A 2,500-nucleotide genomic window follows, 5' to 3' on the forward strand; every position below is an offset into this window, starting at 1 on the left:
GTCATTGTTTCGCATGTCAGCCGGGATGTGCTCTAGGGTCAAGTCTGACAGGCCAATTAAATCCGAGTGGGTTCCATTTTTTTCACATTTCAAGTTTTCCATACTCGGATTCGAATCTTGGGTGGCGTTGGCTGCTTCATGTCTGTGGTGTTTTTCATCAATCCACTCTGAAACGCAAACAAAAAATGAAAATACCAATGTAAACTAATATTTAGGTACGTATGTAATTTTGTGGTGAATTGTTAAAAATGCTGTAAATAGTATAATTATAGAACAAAAATTGATATAATTACTTCAATAATGATCAAAATACTTTACACGAGATGGTTTGGAATCAAACCCCTTAACCAGCCAACAACAAAAACAATTAAAAGATTTTTATCCCGAAACATTCTTTCAGTGTTAGTATTACGTTAATTTTTAATCGCTAATTGTAGAGAGCGCACAATATTTGCGGGGAAATAATGGCTGTTACAAACATTCACAGTGAAGTATCTGTTTAATGTTATAGTTATCATATAACGTTATAACAAGTGTAACTAAATGACAAATTGCCATATTTATGGACAATAAAGATCTATTATTATTATTAATGATTATACTACTATATCGTGGAGATTAACATTAATCAAGACGAATCTTTTGAGCCATCAATGATCAAAATCGGTCCGGTAATAAAGTAGTAAAGTAATAATAATAGTAATAATAATAATAATAATAATAATAATAATAATAATAATAATAATAATAATAATAATAATAATAATAATAATAATAAACTTAAATCAATGTTTCATGGCGATATTAAAGTATTTTTACTGCGTCATACATTCTTTATATAATCTCAGAATTGATCATGAATGCAGCTGACTTGTTCTATGACAAAGCTTAAGAACTGAACAAGTGTGTATGAAAGGTGCCAGACAAGGCAAGAAAGAAAAATAAAAGAATAAAACCATCCCCAAAAATCAATCGACCTCGACTGGGAGTCGACGTTTGACTTGTATCTTGTATTTTTGTTCAATTCTTTCTTATACCGGGGCCTGCTTCTTAATTTCTTAACACGACAAAGCTATATTATTTGAAAAGGAGTAAAAATAAAAACCTCAATCAACGTTTAATAGGAGAAACATTGAAAAGGTAAGGAACTTAGTTTCTTCTATGTACATATTTGTGACCCAACGCCTCAATGTTGTACTGTATCAGAGTGAAATGAATGAAAATAAGTAAGTTTCTTCAAAGTCGTCATAATCAGAAATAAACTACAATTTGTGCTTAAGCACCTTATTATGAAACTATATTCACTTTCCAAAGTAAATCATGATATAAATTTGGTCTAACCAGTTAACTGTCGTACCATGGAAAGACACGTGCTTTGAAATTTGGCCAGAAAACTCGTCCTTCAAATATCGGTCGAATTGATTAAATTAAATGATTAAATAAGATTAAATGACCCTAATCTTGATGAAAACGCTCAAACCTGGGACCTCGCTTAGTTAATTAAAGTTTTAGCATTAGAATCATTCCAACATAATACAGTTTGGGGACAGTGAGCCCCTATTTATTTATTTATTTATTTAATTATACATTCATTCATTCATTCATTCATTTATTTATTTATTTATTTATTTATTTATTTATTTATTTATTTATTTATTTATTTATTTATTTATTTATTGAGCGACTAAGGAAATATTCATATTCTTTCAACTACCTTACGCATCAACTAATTATTATCCATTAAAGTGCATAGTAGTAATAAACTAACCTGTATTTGTTCTTGACATTTCTCACTGCTATTACAATCAAATCGCAAATTTAATTTGGTGTGTTGCAAAAGTCTAATAGATATCTACAAGAATTCCATTTGTAGAGCCAAACAGATTTTCATTTAGGCTGATTTTTGACAGCCAGCTATGACATATTTGAGAGAAATCAAGATTTGTACGTTAATCAAAATATATCACTCTCTGCTCTCTCTATTTTCAATTTCCGCGTCAATTATATAACTGAGGTTTAATTCACTATTCCCATTTGATTACTGCAGTGAGTGGCAGGATCTGTTGGTTTGATTTTATATAAAAGATTGCAATTATTATTTTCATCGTTAGTTTTTTAAAGGTTTCCCAAATCAATGTAAACAGTTTCTGTTCCCAACTAATCGACAAAAGAGTCATTCTTCTGCGTAATCAGGGGTTTTTTTTATTAACTTCCTGGAATAAAATGTAAATCATTATTACAATCCTTGTAAATGTTGAATCGCTTTCGACCCCGAACTTTTGCATTAAACGTTCCTGATGTTCAGGGGAACGTTCATGGTTTTCAGGAAAATGTATTCTATCTACTTGCTTTCATTCTTCTTTCTTAGGAATAATTTTCCTTCTGTTTTGTCTTTGGTCAAGATATAAGCCAATCTGCACTTTGGTCTTGGCCCTCTGCCAGGAGAGAGATACAATTTCGTTTAACTGCTGCTTCTATTTCATCAGCTAAACACCGTACT

At 30.7% G+C, this 2,500-nt stretch overlaps 1 protein-coding gene across 1 annotated transcript in view; it reads right to left on the minus strand.

The window, feature by feature from the left end:
- LOC144968449 (uncharacterized) overlaps positions 1–2,500 on the minus strand; it is a 23,267-nt gene that overhangs the window by 6,960 nt on the left and 13,807 nt on the right. The window contains exon 3 of the mRNA XM_078906827.1: positions 1–167. This exon is cut by the window's left edge and continues 646 nt beyond it. Within this exon, the coding sequence (XP_078762953.1) occupies positions 1–167 (167 nt within the window). The remainder of the gene's footprint in view (positions 168–2,500) is intronic.

The sequence above is a fragment of the Berghia stephanieae genome, chromosome 3, assembly GCF_034508935.2.
Source record: "Berghia stephanieae isolate SIO BIC M18660-M18661 chromosome 3, UCSD_Bste_1.3, whole genome shotgun sequence".
Lineage (NCBI taxonomy): Eukaryota > Metazoa > Mollusca > Gastropoda > Nudibranchia > Aeolidiidae > Berghia > Berghia stephanieae.